At 31.4% G+C, this 21,952-nt stretch overlaps 1 protein-coding gene across 36 annotated transcripts in view; it reads left to right on the top strand.

The window, feature by feature from the left end:
* Positions 1–21,952, top strand: part of LOC108912735 (protein tramtrack, beta isoform) — a 219,688-nt gene that overhangs the window by 52,894 nt on the left and 144,842 nt on the right. The window contains exon 4 of one of the 36 annotated variants that reach the window (XM_018718083.2): positions 14,001–14,284. The exons of 31 other annotated variants lie outside the window; for them this stretch is intronic. In XM_018718083.2, the coding sequence (XP_018573599.1) occupies positions 14,001–14,275 (275 nt within the window). In that variant the 3' untranslated portion in view covers positions 14,276–14,284. Of the gene's footprint in view, positions 1–903; positions 1,252–5,763; positions 6,126–10,580; positions 10,870–11,377; positions 11,692–14,000; positions 14,285–21,952 lie in introns of those variants that run through there. 4 more of the 36 variants (XM_018718077.2, XM_018718088.2, XM_018718073.2 and 1 more) reach the window with 4 other exon arrangements.

The following is a 21,952-nucleotide window of genomic DNA, read 5'->3' as shown; positions in this document are numbered from 1 at the left end:
CTGCTGCATCTCCGAATGAGAATGAAAAAAAATCTCTTCATAGAATTGCAATCGATAAGTCGAACACCTGTGTTGTATTTAATTTGAACCAGATCAGCTTTTTTAGCAACTTTAGTCGAATTGTGTTTACACCCCATCACTTTTTTACTAAACTTTCAACTTAAAATGAAATTTCGATCTGTATATTTTAGAAACACCCTGTATATTGTTGCCAATTTACAAGATGTAATATGAAGTACCAGAGACGAGTGTTCAATAGATTTATCCTATATTAAAAAGTAACCATTGCAACACTGTCGAAAATTCAAATGTCTAAAGTTTCCAGAAAAATTAAACTGGAAACACCGTTCTTTTTCCAGAAAAAACTGTAAAAAAAGAAAAATCGAACTTTTATTTTTTAAGAGAAAAATTATATTACATATATTCGATTTTCTAATGATAATTTTATTTTATAGAGGGTGTTTGCTTTAAGTTAGACTTTCTAACAAGACATGGTCGTTGTACAGAGCGATAAGAAAACAGTCAGTTGACTAACAAAAACCAGAATAAGTTAGTTTCATTCTATACCAGTAAAATGTATGTGGAAAAATATTTTAATGAGCATTTTATTTCGAATATATTTCAATTTTTTCATTTTCACGAATTGTCCTGCCGAATTGTTAAATCTCTAATCACATCATCTTAAATCTATATTAAAGCTGTTTTGCCATGTTGGTAAAAATAAAAATAAAAAGGTTCTGAGAATATGTTGTAGATTTTTCAGATTGAAATCCCATATACTTATTTTGTGCTGTTAGTGTCAGTCTGTAGTATACTCAAATATATTATGAAATATGAAATCTGATTTTCCTTGCATTAGGCAAACAATACAATCTCTGACATTTTAAAAATTAATTTTTTCAGCTCTCATCTTCTTTTACCGAGGCAACAAGCATCCCATTATTGTGCTAGATGACTTTGAATACACGTTAGAGAAGAGCATTCTCAACAGAAAAATGTGGTGCTGCAAACTTAAAAGCAAACTGAAATGCAAAGCACGATTAGTGTCGTACCGTGGTGTATTCGAGGTGAAGTTCGCAATCCACAACCATCTGCAAAGTTTTAATGGAAACTACAACAGATGCACTTCTAAAGTTGTCAGATTGAGTAGAAATCATTGTTTTCGAAAAATATCAAGAAGAATTGTTAAACAGGATGAGACGCTATGTATATTGGACATTTGAAAAATATCACTGCACTTAATAGAAATTTTTTTCAGATGTAATGATACACCGATAAAATTTTACATGTTTTTCTCACAAAAAAAAATGTAAACGCATTTTGAGATACAGTTTTATTATTTTAATTACTCTTGTTTGGGTTACACAGTGGTTCTATTTGTTATCCTATAACACCCGTGATGCCTCTAACGTTTGTTGTCTTACTACTGTGTTACCTAATGTGAAAGTTGTGTTTCCTGTAGCTATGACATTTGATCCCTATCGACGTTGATAAATATTACTTGAAATTTCTCATTTAATGTATCCTCTATTTAATGTAATTAAATTCATTCCATAATTGGTATATTCTCTTCAAGTGTTCAATGTGAGATGCTTGAAATGAGCACCGCGGAGTTTTAGATCAGCGGCGTTTTGCAGAATCGTAGGTGTGTGTATGATTCTAGTGCATCAAAATAGGCCTCGACAGAACGCCACAATCTTAGGCTTATTAACTAGAGAATATTCAGTTCACTATTGGTCACGTTGGTCATTATTATGATGCGTAATGCGGTTTTATTTGATTTCATGGGTCACCCAAAAACCTACTATGTAAGATACTTAAACAAATAAGAATAAATATACACTCTAACACCCTGTATCACAGAAATTAAGCTTTTAATCATCTATGGTCATATGTACCGCTTTTCTTATTTTTAGTTAAATAACTGTAGAATTTTGTCGGTGGAATTATGTTACACCCTGTATGTTTGTGGATATATTGCTACAAATTAAATATAATTTTTGTGTATATTTTGAAGAAACTACGTTATTGTTTAATTGACTTCCAAAAATATTTCAGTTTACGTTTACGTTACGTTTGTCCGCAGCACGACTCAAGAGTAAATTTCAGTTTCCAGGCGTAATTTGTTGGATTCGGACCAATCTATACGAGGGTGCCTCAAGGCAGTTTTAAATCTGAAATTTACTCTGGGACACTGTCAGATTTGAGCGAGAATTTTTTTTATTACCGCTGAATTGTTTTCAATACAATAAAAAGCTGTTATAAATATAGATATTTCTTTATTAGAAAAGCTAAATTGTTCAGTTCACTGGGGGAAACCAGATGCTTACCTAGGATTTAACCTTGACCTCACCAATAAGGGCAATTAAAGGTCAACTTCGGAATTTTAAATGGGACCCCCTATTTTTAACCTTGGAAATGGATTTTACTTTAGGCTATTTTTCGATTGGTGACTTCTCTGACGAGATATTTACGCGTATCAATTAAAATGGGACACCCGGTATTATTCTTCTAGCTGATCACACGGAGTCTATCCAAGTATTTCTTGAATGAGACTTAATTTCTAAGGTTATTTTAAATTGTTTTGTGGTATTTTTAAGGTGAATAATATACAGGGTGATTCACAAATGGTGATCAAAAATGAAACCTCGGATTCTTTGGTAAATTTTAAGGGGAGTCTTTCCTATATAAGTTTTTATCTAGGACGCTTCGTTACAAAGATACAGGGTGTTAAACTTCAAAAAATATTTTTAATTTTTTTAAATAATTTAAAAACTAGAAGTGAAATAATTTGAAATTGAGCACATGTATTTATTTAAACATTGTCCAAATTCTGAGGACTTTTTTTTTTCTAAATTAAATACTACTGCTTTACGGTAACAGCCATGAATTTTCGGATTCGTGTTTCAATTTTCTACAAATTACTACTCTTATGTTTTTCGAAAAAAGCCCGATTTTCAAGTAAAACTTAAAAAACCAACTGAAAACACTTTTACTTAAATGATATGACAATCACTAATCATTCGGTTATTTATTCGAATAAAGAAATTAATAACAATTAGTCATCATTTTAATGATTTTATTTGAGCAAATGCTCAAAAAATACCTCCATTTCCACGAAAACAGACGCGACATTTTTTTAGTAACGAAAACGTAATTTGTTCCAAATTCATTGTTGCTTGAATCTGATAAAAAGCATTATTTATTCTTTCTTTTAACTGCTCAGAATGTCAAAGTTGCTATCGCAGCCCACTATGTAATTTTAAAAAGCATTATATTCGAATATCGAAGTGTTCTCAGTTCGTTTTTTAAGTTTTACTCGAAAATTAGGATTTTTTCGAAAAACATAATTTGTAGAAAATTGAAAGACGAATCCGAAAATATCATGGTTGTTACCGTAAAGCAGTGGCGTACTATTTTATTTAGAAAAATATGCCACCGATACCCTGTATCTCCGCCACTGGATCATGTAAATTTTAGGAAAAGCCCTTAGATTTTGGACAATGTTTACATAAATACATGTTCCCAATTTCAAATTATTTCACTTACTAGTTTTTAAACGATTTAAAAAAATTAGTAATATATTAATAATAAGTTTAACACCCTGTATCTTTTTAACAAAGCGTCCTAGATAAAAACTTTATAGGAAAGACTCCCCGTAAAATTCACCAAAGAATATGAACCTTCATTTTTGGTCACCATTTGTAAATCACCCTGTATAATTCATCTTATATAGGGTGTTTCTCAATAATATGCGAATATTTAAGGGTGTGATTCTACATAGAAAATTGAAGATAGTTTGCTTTATAAATTATGTTCCGTTGCGAAAATACGGGTTGTTAAAATTTTAGGAAAATAAGGAAATTAATTAATATTTTCGAAATCGCAGATACTTACTTCAAAATGTCAAAAATGCAAGTGACACATTCCAGGCTAACTAGGTTTATTGCAAAATTGTATTTTTCAATAATAATTATTACATTAATTAATTGCGGACAATACAACAGATTTTTATTTTTAAGAGAACTTATCTTTCGAATTGAACGAGGATTTCAAAAATAAATTTCCATATAAAGATTTTTTGTTCATGTAAATTTTAGATATCTGGTAAAGATTACAAGTAAAACAGCAAAGTATCCTGCGTTAAATGAATGAAGTACAGGGTGTTAAAAATTTCATTCTAATATTACGGCTATTGATTCTACCTATAAGAATAAAAAGAAAACATTAATAATGTAGTATATATTTTTTTCCTTCTTTTGTGGACAGAATCACTGTGAAATATTAGAACGGAATTTTTTAACATCCTGTATTTCATTATTTCAACACAGAAGATTTTGCTGTTTTACTCGTAATCCATACCAACCAAATATTTAAATCTCAAAAAAAAACTTAGGGAAGAAATTTTGTATTGGAAAATATCGGATTAGATAGCCACAATCACATGTATAAAAAAGTTATGGGGTTGTCAACGACTCCCAAAAAATAATACTAAAAAATGATTTTCCTACAAATGTCACTAATATATTATATTCAAATAAATAAGTTTCTAGCTCAAACTTTATAGTATATATGTAAAAAAATGTGGTTTGGTGGTATGTAATGTGGTACCACATTGAGAGGAATATATCTCAGTAAGTTTCAACTTTTGTGTATAATTAAGTAGGTATTAATCTTCATATTTTGATACAGGTATCCTATGGTACCCCGCTAATACCTGCATTTCAAGGACCCCCTTTCTGAAAATGGATGATAAGGGAAACATACCTCTTTAAAGAGGGATGGTAGTTATCATATTTTTTTACGAAACCTTATATCTATACGTATTTTAAAATTAGATTTAGGGCATCTGGATGCAAATATACCAAATTATTTAAATACCGCATCTTATGTAAGGGACAGTTTTGGGGAGTGACTGGAACTTTTTTTTCAATAACATTTTTATCACATATTTATAAATCTTTGAACAATTTTGATCCCTAGATCTCATTGAAGATAAAGATAAGAGTGCATACTCTTGTTTAATTTTGATAAATCGAACTGTTTCCCAGAAATTAAAATTTACATACCAGAATGCATTTGTTGAGTATTAATAATAAATTCCGCAGCATCGATGGCATAGACATTGAAATGTTACCCGTTTTAAATTCGAACAATTTTCGTAACACAAATACTTTAGTTCGAAATGTTGAAATTTTGTACGTAAAACTGAATTTATCGAAATCAGTTCGATTTATTAAATCTAAACAAGAGTATTTTTTTTCTCAATGGTATAGAGATCAGCATTTGCCACACCTGTTTAAATAAGGTAAAAATAAAAAATATAGAGAGGAATAGTCATAGTCGCCCTCGAAAACTGCTTACGCAGCATATTAGTGTGTATATTAGGATTTTAGTGTTTTAATGCTCTAAGTCAAAGTTTAAAATTTTAATAAGATATCTCGAAAAAATACAATATCTACCATATCACATTAAAAAGCTATATCTTCCTTATGATTAATATTTTATGTTATATTAAAATTTATCTATTTTTCGATACCTTTCCTGAAAATATCGCACTGAGAAAACAACAATCGTGACAATTTAGTGAAAATTCTACATTTACATTGTAATTATTATCACAACTGTGAAATTATTACCAACAAATGGTAGATTTCGTTAATTTTTTTTACATTATAGGATTGTAATTTTCGGTTATCCTAAAATATCTTTCATCGTCGAAAACGAAATTTTCTGAGGACTCTTAACACGTTTGTTTCGTAGGCGATGTATTATTTGGTCGCGGAAAAAAGAACCCCATCATGATAGTGAACATGTACGAATTCCGAGTGGAGCGAAGACTCTCCGACAAGACGTTTTGGTGCTGCACCTTCAGTACGAAAAACAAATGCAGGGCCAGATGCGTGACTTACGCCAGAACCCTGCAAGTGAAACACGGAGAGCACAACCACGATATAAACTTCAAGGGAGATTATACGAATCTGTCAACACAAAGACTTAATATTGTTAAGTCAAAATCCAGAAAGCCTAGATCAAATAGCTCGTATGCTGCGGATTTTGAAAGAAGGTCCAAGTTGCAGCAGTTTTTAGATAAATATACACCACTGTAATACGTTTAGCTCCAAAGATATGTTATTTATGAACTAAGTAGACTTACATTAGTAGATATTTATTTGTAAAGATTATTTATTGCATTTTTCATTATTGATTGATGTAGCATTCACTTTTTCACTGCGAATTTTTAATGTCTCCAAAAATAAAAACTAGTCAAATCAAAACAATATTTTGCATTTTTTATTCTTCTACATACGCAACCAATTCTTGTTTTCAGGTATTTATTACTATTCAAATGTGACAAATAGGATGGTATGTATATATGTATTGTATGTCGGAAAGTGGTGGAATTGTTTTTCCACCACGGCACTTAGGCCTTATTAGGCCCCTTGTACACTCTCCTTGATTACTCGGGTACTTTTTTTTTCAAACCATCCTATTTACTACACGGGTGGCTTGGCGGCAAAGTCTCGTACAGTTTATGTATGATAGCATGGTCTTGAGTTACAGAGATTTTCTTTGCTCTGTTCTCATTACCATTTATCGGGGACCACACACATGCGGCAAATTTTGAGCGACCCAGGTCTCTGGTAGGCTGCCACAGCCACGTCTCCGAGTCTGCCTTAGGTCACCCATCCTAATTCCAGCCTGCGTCCGTGATGCTTACCTCGGCAGATCGAAATCCACCGGCCAAGACACGCGGCTAGGCGGTCCCCTCAAATAGGTTATTTTGTCGACACTATTTTCGCTTACAAAAAGTATGAAAATCATAAAAACGACCAAGGCAGCCGAGGGCACTCTGTCCTCGAGGTCCCAAAGTGGTTACCTTAAATTGAATACATTATTAAGAATGGCTTCTAACGGTTCTAACGGTATAGCTCTTGTGCAAAAATTATCCAAATTCAATCAGAAACAAAAAAGTTATAAAGAAAGTCTGTTTTCCGTTCTCACCTTCAACAGCTGATAACTTTACACTTAAATCTTTTAAGACTTACCTAAATCCGAGAGATCAGCTAATGGTGGATATCTTTTTTGGATTCCTGAATACCATGTATATTAATATTGTACATTTTGTTAGTATTATGTCCGTGCTAAAGTTCATCTTTTCAGCTGGAGCTTTGAGGAAAGTTAAAAAAACAAATAGATGGTAGGATTTCATTTGATTTTCGAGTCGTTTCCAGTACGCTCTGTATAATCATGCATTTATAGACAAAATAAATGCCTTATTTTTTCAGTTTATATGAGTATTTTGTCGACTGTAAAAAATAAAAAAATAATTGAACAAACTTATGCACCAAAAGCGTCAGTCAAAAGTTATTTTTAACAACAAAAAACCTCTTGGTTGGGCAAAAATAATTAAAAAAAATGATCATCATCATCATTTTGACGTGAAGTTTTATCCAACTGATTTTTTCTACGGGTGAAAAAATACCTGCAGTATAAGGTCTTAACACGCTTATTTCTAGGTATCGTCTATTTTGGCCAGGGAAAAAAGAACCCTATGATGATACTGGACAGGTTCGAGTTTCGGACTGAACGAAGATATTTTGACAAGACCGTGTGGTGTTGTACTTATAAAGCGCATAAGTGTAGGGCCAGGTGCATAACATACGGGAGAACGTTGGAAATCAAGCAGGGCCACCACAATCATAAACAGAATTTCAAAGGAGATTGTAAAACATTGTCTTCGCAGAGTCTCACTATTATTAAGCCGAAAAAATAATGTAAATTTATCGAATGATACTGAACCGATTGTCTAAGACTTTCTCTAATTTCGTCAGTTATCTGGATAATTATTGAAGACCACCTAGACAAAAAGGATATTTAAATGAACCTTCAAATAGATTTTATAGCCTTAAAAACTATGTTTGTTATTTTTGTATTTATACTTGTAGATGTTTAGGTTCTTAATCCCCCTTTTGTTCAACAATATTTAATAAAGGTTAAAGGTTTCTTTATATCGTATTTCGTTCAAAAGATATAAAGCGATAGATATAAAGAAAATACTGTTACTGATTTCGAACGTCGCCAAAAATCAAAATTATATATACTTTTTCCTTTTTCTTCAGTATTAATTATTGTTTTAATAAATGTGGTAAATTTGCACATAATTTTATAAAATAGTGGCAACAGTTGTCATTTGATGAATGTATTTTCCATTGAAAAGCACTTGCGATTTCCTGCTTGCTCTTTTCGTTTTCCTTAAAAGACTAATCATCAGTTCTGTGTAGATTTTGTCCAAATAATATGCAAATAGTCCAGGGAACCAAGGATTTCTCCTTCGAATTCTTTCGGATAGAACCGATTGACGTGAAACTTGGGCTGTAAGTAGAAAATAGCTCAAGAAACAAAAGTTATATAGTGCCGATGAACGCTTTTGCCCAGGGGGTGGAAGCCACCCCTTCTAGGGGGTGAAAAATAGTACTGAAAATAACCCCAGGAATCGATAAACCAATCAATTTTAAGCAAAAAGTATCTTATGAACACTTTTCGATAAGTCAATATTTTCTGACTTATTGGTGATTGAAAATGTACCTTTTTTTTTTATTAAAAAAGACGTTTTTCAGTAGTTTTTCTCGAATAACTCGGAAAATATTCTAAAAGAAAATAATTTCATGTCCGCCAGAAACTAAATTGGGAGCATTTACCGTAAAATAACTAAGAAAAGTTCAATTTTCCAAGAAAAATTATGAACGTTTTGAAAGTACTTTAAAAAATCTTTAAAATAGACTTGACTTTAAGTCATTAGCAAAAAAAATTAAGTTATGATCATAATAAAACTGTTAATTCGCGTTTGCGGAAAAAAAATCAGTACAAAAACTGATGAATTTTTCACAAGATTTAAAATTAAAGGTAATCCTTCTATAATTTACATTTTTTATGTGCTAACAATATATTATACAAGTTTAAGCGGTTTAGAATACATATTTTTGAAAACATTACATTTTGATAGAAAAAAAAAAATTCTTTCACAAAAAACCATATATTTGAAAATAACTTTAAAAATAAAAAAAATACGAAAAATATTCAAGTGTACGAAAGTTTAGATTTTTTTCACAGAATATTTTGTTTTTTTTTATTTGTGTAGGATTAACAGAGATGTCGCTGCTAGAAGATTGCAGTTGAGGGCGAAGGTCATGTTTTTCAAACCATTTAACCTCAAAAATCTTAAAAATAATGCGTTAAAAAATATTCAATTTTACAGTACTTTTAGCTGTCGAACTTTTCGATAAAATCGTTTTTGGATCGTCTTAATAGATTTAAAATTAAGGAAGTTATCGTTAAAAATCCAGCGGTACCTTACCGCTTCAATTTTCGGAGCATGTCAATATTTTGGTTAAGTATATACAACTTTGGAGTATTCATAGGTATACATAAAATAATATATACATTTGAAAATTTTAAATTATGACATTCTGCGTGAAAAAAATATTGAGAAATAATTATTTTAAATATTGCATAAATTAAAGTAAATCGCGAGAAAGAAAGTTATTACAAAAAAAAATTATAATTCATTTTAAATAATTTAAAAACCATTATTTTTATATTTTGTCATTGGGGGTGATTTTTAAGGGTTAAAACAATGCGATGAATTATAAATTGTATTATAAACAGGTAAAAAGATTTAATTTATCCTGTTTGTACTATCAACTCATTTTAAACTATTAAAAACTATTTTCTTTAATATTTTGTTATTAGGGGTAGTTTTTTAAGGATTGAAATATTGTAATAAATTATTTATAATACCATAAACTATTGAAAATATGTATGTCTGTCTATAATATATGTGCCATAAAAATGTTTTAATATCAAAGAAACTATTAATTTTATATTTTTATCATTAAGGGTGGTTTTTAAGGGGTGAAACTTTATAAAAATAACTTAAAGAATAACCCACAATATATAAAGCAATATTTATTCTATATATTAGATATGATTTTAGTCTATATAATAAATTTTTTATATTTATTTAGTTTTTTAGCATAAGGGGTGGTTTCGTCCCCTAAAAATAAGAAGCGCATATCAAACATATATAACTTTTTATCTACAGGCTGAAATAAGCTTAATTCCAAATTTTCATAAAAATCGGATCTATCCGAAAGTACTTGAAGGTTTTACCCTATTTTTCTCTTCGTTCCCTGGATTAAAATATTCTACACATTTATGTTTGCCGATTATTTGGCCAATGACTGCATCATTTGGAGCCGGCTTTAGACAAAGATTTGATTTTCTTTTTAAAACATCACGCTTGTGACAATTGTTTTATCATATAGCGCTGTATTCTTAACAATACTTTTTTAGCTCCAATAATTATTCAGATAACTGGCGTTGAAATTTGATGAACAATCACGTTATACAAATTAATTCAGTTAAATGTAGAAATTGTAAAGTAAGAGTTTATTTTAATAAAGAACTTGTAACTGGTCATGTTTACAATAAAATTGCCAAAATACACCTTAATTTATTCACCTGAAAAATTATTTACTTCAACAACCCACGACTACAGTTTTAATATTTTTTCGCAGGTGTCGTACATTTTACTCCTGGAAAAAGGAACCGAATTATAGTGGTGGATAAAAATGAGTTTGCAACGGAAAGAAAGCTTGGCGATAAGACATTATGGGCTTGCACCTTTAAAGAAAAATGTAAATGTAGAGCTAAATGTACAACTTATGGCAGCACCTTAGAAATAACAAATGGGATCCACAACCACGACCCGAATTTTAAGGGAAGCTACAGTAATTTGCGTTCACAAAAAATGTGCATTATTAAAAAAGAAAGGAAAAGCTTATAAATGTAAACTATACTTTTTTTACACACATATAGTTGTAGTATTTTTAGTTAATATTATATTTGCATAATAAATTAAATTTTAAAATATCATCGTTTTACTTCTCTTCTATGGATTTAGGTATTGGTAAGTATAAAAAATTCTGGTGAAATTAAAAGTATTCAGTTCTTATGGATATTTAGCATATAAAAATTAGATTCTGCTTCATTGGTATTCATATAGGAAGATCTGTAGCATATAAATAATTTTTATAAAGGGACATCAAATTATTCATCAAAGACTTGTACGGGAGAGGTGATGGAATATTAGTATTTCGTATTCTGGCATCAGCGTCCAAACACAGAAAGACCGAAACTTATCTCGAATTGATGTGAAGCCTCACATGGACTAAATAATTTATGAAAATCCTATCTGAAATTCCTTTTCCCATTTTTGGTGCAACTGTTCTGATATACTTTAAAAATCTAGTCTTATTGTAAGTAACGTAAGAACACAAGATTCGTAAAATTCTAATACGCCTACTTTTTGCAGGGATCGTATATTTTGGCGCTGGCAAAAAGAACCCAATGCTGATTGTGAACGCGAATGAGTTCCTGGCCGAAAGGAAGTTCTTTAACAAAACTGTGTGGTCTTGTTCTTTTAAGAGATACAAGTGTAAGGCTAGATGTGTGACGTACGGCAGGACCTTGGAAGTGAGACACAGCCAGCATAACCACGAAACAAATTTTAAAGGAGACTACAACAATTTATGTCCGCAGTCGTTAGTCATTGTTCATCGGAAAAACAGACAAATAGTAAACGAAAAAGTTAATTTTGTTAATGTTGTTTGAGACGTAAATCACTATATATCACAGGGTGCTTTTTAAGTCTTTTTCACAACTCAGGAGGTTATTTCTTAGGCCATTTAGGTCTTAACAATGGTCTTAGAGATGAAGGGTCTTGAAGTTTTAAAAAAATATTGCATTCATTCAGATATCTCTGAAGATGTGTGATTTGGATTGAAGAAACTTAATGACAATTAAATAAAGGCAAAAATATGTCGCATTAGAATACAGGGTGTTTCAGAAAGTCCTCCCGTAAATACAGGGGTGGTATTACGACAAAAATAAGAATTTTTTGTCTTATGAACTATATGTCTATCTATCTCCTCTTGTTTTCGAGATACAGAGCGACAAAATAAAAAGTTTTAAATTGAAGTTTTAGAAACTTTCCAAACGGAGATAAATTTTTTTATGAAATTTGGTATTTCGGGGTTTTTAAGGATGCCAAATACGCTGGTCTAATTATTTTTTATATATTTCATAGAGGGCGCTAGTTATGCTACATTCCTATTACATTTTAAGTTCTAATTTTTTTAAGGTTAGGTTTTTTACCATTCGGGCTGCAATTTCTAATGTACAATTTTATTTTCTGAAAATAATGTACTCTTGTTAAAACTTCCTAATGTGGACGGTTTTCGTGAAAAAAGAATTAATTGAACTCTTACAATGTTACGGTGTGTACAATTAGTCATTACTAACTACAATCAGTAACAATCACTAAACTTTTGATATAAGGTTAATTATAGTTTAAAATATTACTAATATTGTATGCGTTATTTATGAGACATCCATCAATAAGTTTTGACGTAAGCCTACGCTAAAGTCACTTATTTTATACACCGTAATATTGTAAGAGTTCAATTAAAAGTATTTTTTTTCGAAAATCGCCCACATTAGAAAGTTTTAACAAGAGTACATTATTCTTTAGAAAATAAATTTGTACATTAGAAATTGGAGCCCGAATGGTAAAAAACCTAACCTTAAAAAAATTAGAATTTAAATGTAATAGGAATGTAGCATAACTAGTGCCCTCTATGAAATATATAAAAAATAATTAGACCAGCGTATTTGGCACCCTTAAAAACCCCGGAATACCAAATTTCATAAAAATATCTGTCTCCGTTTGGAAACTTTCGTAAAAATTAAATTTAAAAATTTTTATTTTGTCGCTCTGTATCTCGAAAACAAGAGGAGCGAGACATACAGTTCATAAGACAAAAAAATTCTTATATTTTTGTCGCACTATCACCGCCTGTATTTACGGGAGGTCTTTCTGAAGCACCCTATATAAATCTGTCATCCACTGGCGGAGATATTGGGAAGCACGGTCATTAAGAGCAACAGAATTTCGACGCTACTGAGTAATTATTATAAGTGCTTAAATAGCTTATTTGTATGATCAAATCAGAAATCATTAGAAAACACACTCACAATTTCCAAAATATTTAGTGATGCCGAAATTCTGGAATTCTTAGTTAGTGCTCCCTAGTATCTCCGCCACTGTGACAGATTTGTGTACCAATTCAGTGAATTTTTGCCTTTAATTAGATAAATCATTGGCTCAAGTTTTATCAATGTTCGTCAACAGTCTTCAGAGATACGTAACTTCCTGTTACTAAGTACCTATGCCAATGACGTCAACTGGGTTGTTAATCTGATGTACCTCATAATGAGAAATAATTTTAATATTCCGTGTAGGCCTAAATACAATTAACAATGTGTAAAAAATAGTTTCTTTGAAAGAAAGGGGAAGGTGTAATCCAAAATTGTAATAACAAAATAAAAAAATTGCGGCGTTCGTTCTTTCTTCTGCAAAAATGGTTTTTATAGTTCCCTTATTTTTTTACCACGGCTACCTATTGTATTAAATGTACATAATTGTGCTCTGTAAACAATCCTCCAAGTGCGGTGTTTGATATTTTTAGCTATTGTTCGCAGACCAACTATGTTGCCATAATATAATATATTATAATAATGTATTAACTAAGAAATCTTGGGTTAATGAGGAGATTAGGGACTCTAGTCGGGAGCTTAAATATAGGGAAGCAACTCTCTTGGCGCCCATTTAATGCAGATATTTTGCTACAGTTAGTGAATTTTTATTAACCCCAGCAAAAAAATCTTTCAATGGGTTAAATTAAAAAATTAATAATAATTCTCTGAACCGTAGAATTGTCGACATTAATTTAATCTAATATGGATGGACTTCTATTCGTATTTTTTTTGCTTTTATAGTATGTTTTCTATTATATTTTGATTTTTTTTTATTCGAGGGACTAGCTGTAACTAGATTTTAAAGTTTACTACACTTGTTCAATATGTGCCGTTTTTAGGTATCGTGTATTTTACTGCTGGTAAAAAAAATCCCATAATGATAGTGGATTTGTATGAATTTAAAATAGAACGGAAATTGCCCGATAAGAGTTTGTGGTGTTGCACATATAACAAAAGGTCTAAATGTAGGGCCAGATGCGTAACTTCTGGCAAAACTCTGGAAATAAGACATGCAGTTCACAACCACCAGGCTACATTTAAAGTGGGTTCCAGAGAAGTCGCTTCTCAAACTTTGCAAATTATTAAAGGCAAGAGAAGAAGAGTTCTCGTTTAGTTACGAGTACCTGTGCAAATAAATTATTTTTGTTTTTATTAAAATGTTTTAATTTTCCTTTCTCCTTAATGACAGCAGAATTTTTCCCAAAAGAATCTACCAAAATGGAGTCTAGTACCAAAAATCTAGGTACGCAAAATATTTTATATGAACTAAACAATTTTTGACAGTTGCTGTTCCGAATTTGACAGGTTTGGATAACTTCTCCATATAAACTTTGTGTTCAATAAATTTGTTCAGATTATGCTTATTTCCTTTATTTATAACGGTTTATACATAATGTACTTAGTAGAATACCTTTAAAGTGTGAAATCTTCAACTTTAATTGTGACTAGGCGGTATCTGTTTTGGTTTGGGTGAATCGTATATCCACGGAGATTTTTGGTTTTTTGGCTTTCAAATATGACTAGAAATGAAAATTTTTCTATACGCGTAAGAAAAACGTGGGCTTAACTTTTGGCGGCACAATATGTTTAAAAAATTCGAAAAATGTCATATCTTTCTTCCTATTTAATTATGTATATTTTCAAGAGTTATTTTAGGCGAAAATGGAAGAGGAAAAAAATGTTTGTACTTAATTAAATTTTTTATAAAACGTGACTAGTTACAAATCCAATGAATGATGATTACTATTGTAAAAATCGAAAAAATCGCCAGAAATGGGGTTAAAAAACATTACTTTTTACGGATTTTTTTGGGGTCTTTAAATCCAGTATTGGATCTTCATACTTGGCCCAAGAAAACTACTTCATGTTATATAGAATCATCACACCAAATTTGATCAAAATCGGTTCCATAGATTTTGCATAATAATTTTGCAATCCAGATTTTGAAAAAAAAATCAACGTTATTTTTTTATTGCATCAAAACTTATGCATAAACTTATATGCTGTTTATCAAAGATCAAAAACAAATTTATTTAAATGTTCTAAAATTGTTTAAACAACAATTATTTTCAAAATATGTCGAAAATTAGTAATATAATGAGTTAATTTCTCATTTGCTAATTTGGAAGTTTTGGAAGCTGGAAAGGAAGTTGAAAGATAAATAATTATCGTACTGTTGAAAAACCAATAATTATTAAGGAAAGGCATTTGAAAATACGCTAATTGTTTTTTTTAAACCGCGAGACATCGATTTAGAAGAAATCATCAAAATCGGACCTTTAGAAGCTGAGATATTAAAAATTTTTAAGCGCGTCTCGGTTTTGAACCCGCCGATTCAATTTCGAGCAGGCCGAAGCGGCCGCGCTCTCTGCTTCCCCCACCACCACCACCCGTACGATTTTCTTGGATTTCTCGATTGCAAAAATAACTTTAAACACGTTTTAAAGTAGATTGTCAATGAAGAAAATTATTGCAAAATTAGATCCGGTAAGTACTTGGAATACCAAACGTATTTTTCGAAAAATTAGCCCGGTTTAGTGGTAAATGACGGTTAACTTTGATCGACTATACTACGCAATTAATTGACCAATCGATCTGTTTTTTTTTTAAAGAAGCGTCTTTAGAAGAACTTTTAAAACCTATTTTAAAATATTTGATTAGGTTGAATATTTACAAAGTTATTCTAATTGTTTATAAGTACATAAATTTGACCAATGTTTAAACAAGTGCCAGAGCTCTCCTAATTGACGGTTTCGAATTTTCCAAAAAGCGTTTGAGAGCTTGAGAGCCCTGCTATATGTGGTTACATTTTCAAGTATCTAAGGGCCTTGGTTTTTGCTGTGCAAAATTTTGAAAATTTGCAAAATTTTTTTCAAAATTTGGTTTGCAAAATTATTATGCAAAATCTATCGAACCGATTTTGCCGAAATTTGTTGTGATAATTCTACATAACATGAAGTTTTCTTGAGCCAAGTATGAAGGTCCTATACCCAATTTAAAGACCCCAAAAAAATTCCCTAGAAAGTAATGGTTTTAACCCCAATTTTGTCGATTTTTTCGATTTTTACAATAATAATCATGATTCATTCGATTTGTAACTAGTCATATTTTGTAAAAAAATTAATTACAAAAATTTTTTCCTCTTCCATTTTCGCCTAAAATCAACCCTTGAAAAGATACATAATTAAATAGGAAAAAATACGACATTTTTCGAATATTTTTATATTGTGCCGCCAAAAGTTAAGCCCACGTTTTTTTATGCGCATAGAAAAATTTTCATTTCTAGTGATATTTGAAAGCCAAAAAGCCAAAAATCTCTGTGGATATACGATTCACCCAAATATGGACTTTTTGTAACAGATGCCGTCTGGACTATTAATACTTAGCTTGAAAGACCGATAAGAATGCTTCATACATTTTTTAAGAGTTATCTGTAGATACCTGTATTTTATTTTAATAATTATTATTGGGGGTTGAAATATAGGTAAGGAGTTAAAATTTCTATACAAGGTGTCTGCTAAAGAATAGGCCAAATGGGACACTGTTATTGGTTTGTATGTGGCAGTTCTCAATAGTTGAACAATTTCTGTTCTGGTTGCCATGTCGGTCTGACACCCTTTTAAAGATTCTTCTGAAGAATATGTATATCTCTCGAAATGTCTGCAGTGACGACGTGGCAACCAGCCCTGAAATTCTTCAACTACCTTATATATTGGCTTAATATAACAATTTACTGAGTCCTTCTTCGTAGGTGTCGTATATTTTACACCTGGGAAGAAATATGCGAAGATGATAATCGACTGGTATACATTCAAAATAGAACGAAAGTTGCCTAAAAAGAGTATGTGGTGCTGCACTTTCAAAAGGCATAAGTGTAAAGCTAGATGTATAACATTCGGCAGGACCTTACAAATTACACACGGTGATCACAACCACGAAGCTATTTTCACAGGGGACCGCAGTAAACTGGTTTCTCGGACGTTTTTCATTAGGCATAAAATAAAAAGTTAGACTGAACTACAGTATTCGAGGCGGAAACCGCTGATCAAAATACTGTACGCTGTTTCCCATTATTTCTTCTAAATTGTAATTTCCTAATGTTTATGTATTTCCCTTTATTACCTATTTTTTTCCAGGACTTTCCCTTAACACCTAGAATTTCCTCTCACTATCTAGAATTTTCTTGCATTACATAGAATTTCCCAGCATTATCTAGAATTTCCCTTTATTACTTACTTCCGGGCGAGTGGTATTTTTTAATATTTTTTTGAAAATGTGTTATCAAACTTTTACATAAAGGGCGTTTAAAATCTAAAGTACTGGGTATTAAAAAATGTTATATTTACCAAACGGCGAGGAGAGCACCGCGCAGCGAGTACTATTTGGACGGGTTACAGAGATGGGAGCATCGGTGGGAGAAATGTGTAGAGTTACAAGGAGACTATGTTGAAAAATAAAAAAAAAATTCGGAAAAAATTTCTTGTATCTTTGTTAGGTCGGAAACTTTTCAGACCACCCTCGTATAGTTACGGAAACGAGAATAATATCTGAGACCTATCGTTTCTTATAGACCTACGCATGCGGCAAACCTTTGGAAGGGTTTCGTAAGGGTCCTACCAAAGTTTTACCACTTCTTCTTGATTGGCACTAGTTAGGTCAGATTAGGCTATTCTTAAAAAATATACGCTTGTCAATAAAATTGAGTTGGAAGGCCAGACTGCCCTTTTTTATATCGGATTTATGTTGAGCACCCAAAACTACATAGAAAAACACGCACCTTACACTTCTTTTTTTAACATAATTGTGTTTTTTCTCTTTTTCGCCTTTTTTTGCACTAAAAAGGGCCATCCGCCAAATTTGGACAGTTAAAATCGAGATCATATTTACCAAAGGCAGTGGATATTGAGATAACTGCATATTGTCCCTGCGATTACAAAAAATATTTTACCCTTCAAATTTGGTTCTAAAATCGAAAACAAGAAAAAATCTTTTTTTTTGCCGTCCTCTCCAATCTTGTCTCCATGTACACACTATTACCCTACAATGTCTCTAACATCATGATTATGTTCTTGCTTCACATTTGAGAGAATTGTTTTTTAATTTTTCAATTTTTTTAATATCGCCGAAGAGTAATTTGATTGCAATTTGCAAGTATCTTAAAAATAACATATTTTGTTAGCGTTAGTTATGAATCATGCTATATACGTAATACAAGTTATCTCTTTATATTTTTCGATTTGACTTTTGTTATTTTTAAATTAACTTGAACAAAACCACATAAAGCAGTGAAAATGGCCACCATCAGCTTATTTGAAGCAATCAGCCTTCGTAATCTCTGCGCTATCAAACATATTTTTTTTCAAAATTGTTTAGTGCCAGCTCGTGTGCGGCCCACAATTTTCTTAGTGTATTATATTAATTTAACGGAAATTTTTACTCATTTTAAATATATTTAAATAGAAAATGTCTAACTTCCTATATTTCAAAAACGAATTAAAAGGGGATTCTTATTTCATTTAACCCATTGTTTACACAGGAGATCTCGTAACTTTAATTTTCTCAGAAATGTTTGTATTACCTTGGATTATCTCGCATTACCCCGCATTACCTTTGCATTTCCTTACCAGTGTACCCAAAATTTCCTCAAACAATATTTTATGTAAATTACAATTGTTTATAAATAGACGTAACTAAATTTTGTAATTACTGTTTATTTTGTAGTAAATTTATTAATAAATACATTTTATGAAATCGTTATTGATAATATTGTTATAACAATTATAGAAATAAATCATTCTATAAACGTATTTCATCCTTAAAATTTCATTTCTCCTTAATTTTTTTCATATAAACATCCTTTTGTGGACATAATTATAGCTAATTGGTCATAGGATTTGTAACATAATCGAAAGGTCACAGTCTTCACATATTTTTTTTTTTCAGTTCCTTTTAATTAGCAATTTATGTTTGTGTAAGTATTAAAATTTATCATTTACTTAGATATTAAGCAACCTTTAATCGCCTGTGATGAGTCCTATTTTCATTTTTATTTTCGTATCTGTATCTCCAAGTTGAAAACAATCTTTTCGTAGGTGTGGTATATTTCACACCTGGAACAAAGTATCCTAAGATGATAATCAACTGGTATGTATTCAAAGTGGAACGGAAGCTACCCCAAAAAAGCTTGTGGTGTTGCACTTACAAGGAACGACTCAAATGCAGAGCGAGATGTATAACGTCAGGAAAAACGTTGGAAATAACTCACAGCGCCCATAATCACGAGGCGAGTTTTAAAGGAGATTGCACCAATCTAGCTTCGCAGACTCTGTTAATTGTAAACCGCAAAAGGAAGTCGGTTTGACTAATTTAGCCTTGTCAATGTGCAATGTTCTTCTAATCTCCGTTGCACACTTGCGTTGTTGATGTGTATGAATATAACGAGCGTTCAAATAAAAACGTGGTCGAAGTTGGCTCTGACACATTGGACGTAGGGAGTAGCTTATAGCGACCAACTTAACCTCATTTCTCAACGAGCTGTATAGCAGCTGTCAGTTTCAATAACGTTAATGACTATATAACTTTATTTTAAAGAATAATCGTGATAACAATAACAAACAATTAAATAATCTGCGGAAAGTGTCCCCCTCCTTGTTATAACAATAAATTAAAGCAGCTGCTGAAAGTGTCCCCCTCCTTGTTCCAAGCACTTTTCACACCTGTTCCTCAAAAAATTAAAGACATTTTCTAAGATGCTCGGGGTATTGCTAATTTCACGAATCTTGTCTATAAGTCGAGCCTGCAGATGGTTTAAATCAGGAATAGGCAGTTCAAAAATAGTGTTTTTAAGGTAAGGCCACAAAAAGAAATCACACGGCGTAATATCACATGACCTCGGTGGAAATTCATGTTCAGCATTGAGACTTATTAGTCGATTTTGGAAAACTTCCCTCAACATATTCATCGTCTCGCCTGCCGTATGTGCCCTTGCGCCATCTTGTTGAAAGTAAAAGTTTGTAATTTCGTTTTCTTCCAGCTGGTTAACAAAAGGAGCGATAATTTCTTCTCTATACCTTTGCGCAGTAAGAGTACCATTAAAAAAAATAGGTCCATAAATCCTCCTTCGATTGAGAGCACACCAAACTCCAATTTTTTGAGCGTGTAGAGGGCCCTCGACAAAAAAGTTATCTGGTTTTTCAGAAGACCACATTCTCATATTTTGAGAGTTTACGTAACCACTTAAATGAAACCAGGCTTTATCAGAAAATAAGGTGATATGAAGTTCACCGTAGTTGTTTAAAAACCATTCACAAAATACAGCCCGTCGCGGAAAATCAACTTCATGAAGTTCTTGCTGACAAGTTAAACGATATTAGAACAAACGCAAATCTTTTTTTAACACTGTGTGGCAGGTACCGACTGATACTCCCACCAATTGTGATAAAACACGTACAGAAGTTGTTGGCGCATTTTCCATTATTTGTTGTACATTTTCTTTTAATTCTTCAGTCCGCTTTTTAGGTCGGCCGCTTCCTTCTTTTCTTGTTACACTGCCCGTTTCACGAAAAACATTAACACAACGCTGAACTGCACTTTGAAAAATTTTGTACTCAACAACGCCGGGAAATTGATTTTGAAATTCTATGAAACATTCCTCAATAGAATACTTCCATATTCCATCAATCTTGCGTCCATTTCTAAAGTAGGACTCTATGATAAACACTTTTTGTTCTTGAGAAAACACCATTTTAAACGCTTTTTAAAATGAAAATATTCAAATTGATAGCGGCGATATAGCGCTTTGACAGATGACGTTTAAGTTCATTTGCTATACGCTACGCCCTATGTCCAAATTTTCAGAACCAACTTGACCACGTTTTTATTTGAACGCTCGTTAGTTTTTTTTTTTTTGTTAAATATTTGATCTACTATTTCTCTAGTTTTGTTTTTTTGGGAAGATTGAAAAAAATAGTTGATCCTATTTCCGCGGAAAATTGAAGGTGAAAACTACTATATCGCAATATAGTTTATAAAAAGCTTTTTTTATTCAGTTGTTTACGTAAAATCATATGACGTGTATCTAGATCTGAGTGGAGTTCTGATCAGTGATACATGATATTTGCTTTATTTTCAAGATATAACTATGAAAAATTACTTTGTAATTTAATTATTTTAATTTTATAATAATACAATGTGGTATGTCGGATATTAACGATGATCTTTTATTATCATCCTCAATTCCATATAAATGAAAAAAAAAATCAGTTTTGTGGAGCTTCATTATCGTAAATAATAATTGTTACACTACTATGTATAGAAGAAATATATATGCATCTACGCAAGTGTGAAGCAGAAATCAAGAGGTTTAAACTTCGTTCGTGCAAGAGTGGAGTAGGAGTATGACAAAAGTACTTAGTTTAAAAATGCTTTTAGAATATATAGGAATCGTTAAAATATGTTTGAAAATATGATCAACACTGCTTTCTGTAACATTTTCTTTAATAAAAGGTTGAAAAATGTTTGTTAATATATCCTATTTACTCCGATTGGCTTATTTCAAATGTTCCTAATTTGATACTTATGGAATAAACATACCTGCATCTGATTTGTACTTTTAAAATGCTGCAAATTATTTTAGAATGTACCAATTCATGTTTAGTCTGAATCTTCAGGATATGCTAAGAAATTCACTTATTAACAAATAATTGCATTTTTAATTCCATATTTATTTAGATTTCTGAAAAGAATTAAACAGCTTTTGAAAATTTGCTGGAGCATTGGATATACCAAATGG

This window comes from Anoplophora glabripennis, unplaced genomic scaffold, assembly GCF_000390285.2.
Source record: "Anoplophora glabripennis isolate ALB-LARVAE unplaced genomic scaffold, Agla_2.0 scaffold471, whole genome shotgun sequence".
NCBI lineage: Eukaryota > Metazoa > Arthropoda > Insecta > Coleoptera > Cerambycidae > Anoplophora > Anoplophora glabripennis.
The sequence above is the reverse complement of the archived record's forward strand: the minus strand, read 5'-3'. Positions and strand labels throughout refer to the sequence as shown.